This window comes from Salvia hispanica, unplaced genomic scaffold (genome assembly GCF_023119035.1).
Source record: "Salvia hispanica cultivar TCC Black 2014 unplaced genomic scaffold, UniMelb_Shisp_WGS_1.0 HiC_scaffold_683, whole genome shotgun sequence".
NCBI classification, from domain to species: domain Eukaryota; kingdom Viridiplantae; phylum Streptophyta; class Magnoliopsida; order Lamiales; family Lamiaceae; genus Salvia; species Salvia hispanica.
This window is the reverse complement of record NW_025952447.1, coordinates 1-2854: the sequence shown is the minus strand read 5'-3', so window position 1 is coordinate 2854 and position 2854 is coordinate 1. Positions and strand designations below refer to the sequence as shown.

General features: G+C 38.3%; 1 protein-coding gene across 1 annotated transcript; it reads left to right on the top strand.

Moving 5' to 3' along the window:
* Nucleotides 1-521: 521 nt before the first annotated feature.
* Nucleotides 522-2752, top strand: LOC125199796. The gene is made up of 5 exons (XM_048097696.1): nucleotides 522-607; nucleotides 764-950; nucleotides 1040-1247; nucleotides 1608-1908; nucleotides 2455-2752. Exons 1-4 carry the CDS (start codon nucleotides 598-600, stop codon nucleotides 1899-1901), a joined length of 699 nt encoding a protein of 232 aa, XP_047953653.1. The 5' UTR covers nucleotides 522-597; the 3' UTR covers nucleotides 1902-1908; nucleotides 2455-2752.
* Nucleotides 2753-2854: the final 102 nt, after the last annotated feature.

Sequence of the window (2854 nt, the reverse complement as noted above, 5' to 3'; positions counted from 1 at the left end):
GGGGGGGGAAGGAGTGGGGAAAACTAATTTTACTTTTAATAAACACATTCTCAGGTGACAAGGAATCAAAATAAAAGGCAGTGACCCTATTAAAAGTGGGAAACTGGCGGACAACATGTAGATTATGTCCCAGTCTTAACCAACCATCTTATGCAGAAACCAGTTCCTGGATCAAAGTTTCAGCCGTCGGGGAAGGCCCTTCTGGCAGATTTTCCATGGCAGGTGAAAGTTTGGATCCGCATATGGGGGGGCGTTCTTGTTTTTATAGGCGGCTGCAATAAAAATCTGGAAGCACTAGATGACATGTATTACTTGCACACAGGTATTATTTCCCCATCTTGAAATGTCGCAGATAGTATTTATTTACTGAGTTAGAGCTTAACTAATTGCAATACCGTGTCCGAACTGTTTATTACCAGGATTTTCTAAAGAGATTGACAGAGATGAAAAGCGTAATGAGAAGTTATCTTTGAGGAAACAGCTGAAGCTGAAATGTCAAGAGCAAAATACAACTACCCTGGCTATGAGAAGGCTTCATATGGCACTGAACATGAAGATGATACTACCATTTACCAACCTACGCCAATATCGAGTTATATGCCTGCAGGCAAGATCACAGACACCTCTCTTATGTTTATCTCCAACTATTTTGCTTGACTGTATTCCTTGGGTAACTGGGGTGTCTGGTGGTTAATTAGTCATGTATGCAGACTATAGAATGTAAATAAATTGGTACTCCGTAATAATTTCTTTTCTGATGCAGGGAGGCAAAATTTCTATTTGAATGAATATCAAGCCCCTCTTGGAAAAAAGACCTTCCAAGCTAGGGTCTTTAAAAGCTTTCCTGATGGATATACAATTGAAACTATTATCGATGGGAAGCCTCTACGTGGAGTACTATTTTCCAACAAACCTAGCTCCACTAGCATGGCAGTTGATAATTTCAATGGGTGAGATTTTGTGTGGATGATTATCTGTTTTGTAAACTGACTGAAGGATGCAGAAATGTTTGATGTGCTTGTATTGAACTTTATTACAGTAAGATGGAAGCTATGAAGATTAATGATCCAAATGTGCACGGTGGTCACAATTCTGGGATGGAGAGTGAGAAGCCACTGCAGCATGATGCAACTGTGGTCAAGCAAGCAGATGATTCTGGGAATGATGAGGAAGGATTGAAAGCCCCGATGGAAATCGCCACATCAGAAACTAAAAATCCTGATGCTGAATCATTGATATCTCAAGAGGTTATCCAATTTCTCTAAATCAGATTTTCATCTTTTAGTACTCTTTATTTCTCTAAGACTAAACAATTCAGTCTACTTAGACAAAAATCACCAAAAATATATGTAATATTTGTGGAGTTTTCCAGAAAATCCTAATGTCAAAAATCTGTTTTTCTGATTAGGACATGGCAGAAATTGACCCTAAAATGTCAACCGCATTGAAGTTTTTAAGATAGCGGAAATTTTTAGTTCCGTTGCCCTAAAGAAAATTTGTGGCCAGTAATAGTTAAATTTTCGGGTTCTTGACAGCATATCTTACTCCCTTCAGGTGGATGCATTTTCATATATTGAATATTTTCACTTGTTTATCCCATTAATTAGGTTGTGGAAGCCTCAGAAAGACGTCTGGCACCTGCTGGTAATGCGGGAGCCTCAGAAACACATCTGGCATCTGCTGTTAATGTGGGAGCCTCAGACACACATCTGGCACCTGATGGTAATGCAGGAGCCTCAGAAATACATTTGTCACCTGCTGGTAATGCGGGAGCCTCGGAAACACATCTGTCACCTGCTGGTACTGCAGGAAGTGACACCCCTAATAATCAATCGTTAATAGATGCTGAAATGCATGAAGAGGATGCCTCTGTGGTTGTTAAGGATCAAACACTCGCATAATGTTGAGGTACTAATATAATATACTTACTAATTATTTTCAAGTCAATTTGATTGGAATCAAGTAGTACCCAATAGTTGGAAACTTGTTAAACCTTAGAAGGTTAAGTCACTTATGCCATAAACAACTTGTTTTGTTTTGCAAAGTTTCTCTCAAACACGTGTCGGAGTATCATTCCTTTGTTACAAAATTTGTTGTTATCAGTTCAACCTTTTTTCTTGGTCTCGTCTTTTAGTGATAACTAGGATCTGAACCGTGTCCTATTTACAGAGGCTTCTTGAAATTGTGGGAATAAAATAAGTTTTTCTATTTTCAGGGTGCACATAAAACATTGAAAAACAACCTTAATTGAATACAAATTGATCAGGCTATCATCTTAATTCGTATTCAAATTTGAGAGAGAACAAAAATATGGCATGCTTATATTTTTAGTAGAGAGTCTGCAGTGGCTGTTCATATGCGCCATTTTCTATCAGCTACTAGCTGCCTAGAAAGCAGTTGGTATTTGATTATTTATGCGTCTAATGTTTTTCTTATATGTTTCTCTCTATGCAGGCTGAGATGTCGCAGGACTGATTTTTCCAGATGAAAGTTCTTCTGGGCCAAACTCTGTATAGCTTCTGACTACTGAAATAGGCAAGAACGCGTCGACTAACTTTTTCCAGTCTCTGCTCGGATTCTACGCCTCTTGTTCTCTTGAAAAATTACTCTTTTAACAATATGCAAGTCACAATTAGCTAGCCACTACCCAAATGTTGAGTCCTTTTAACAATATTGCTAGTTAGTAAAGCTACAGACTCAGAATTGACCTCTCTTCCATCTTTGCAGTAATATCATCACACTCTCTCTCTCTCTCTGCGTGTATGTGTGTGTGTTTGTGTTGTTTACTGTTTTACATGTGATAAATAGGCAACAAATCTATGTGAGCAAATTTTGTACAACAAAAAACTAGTTT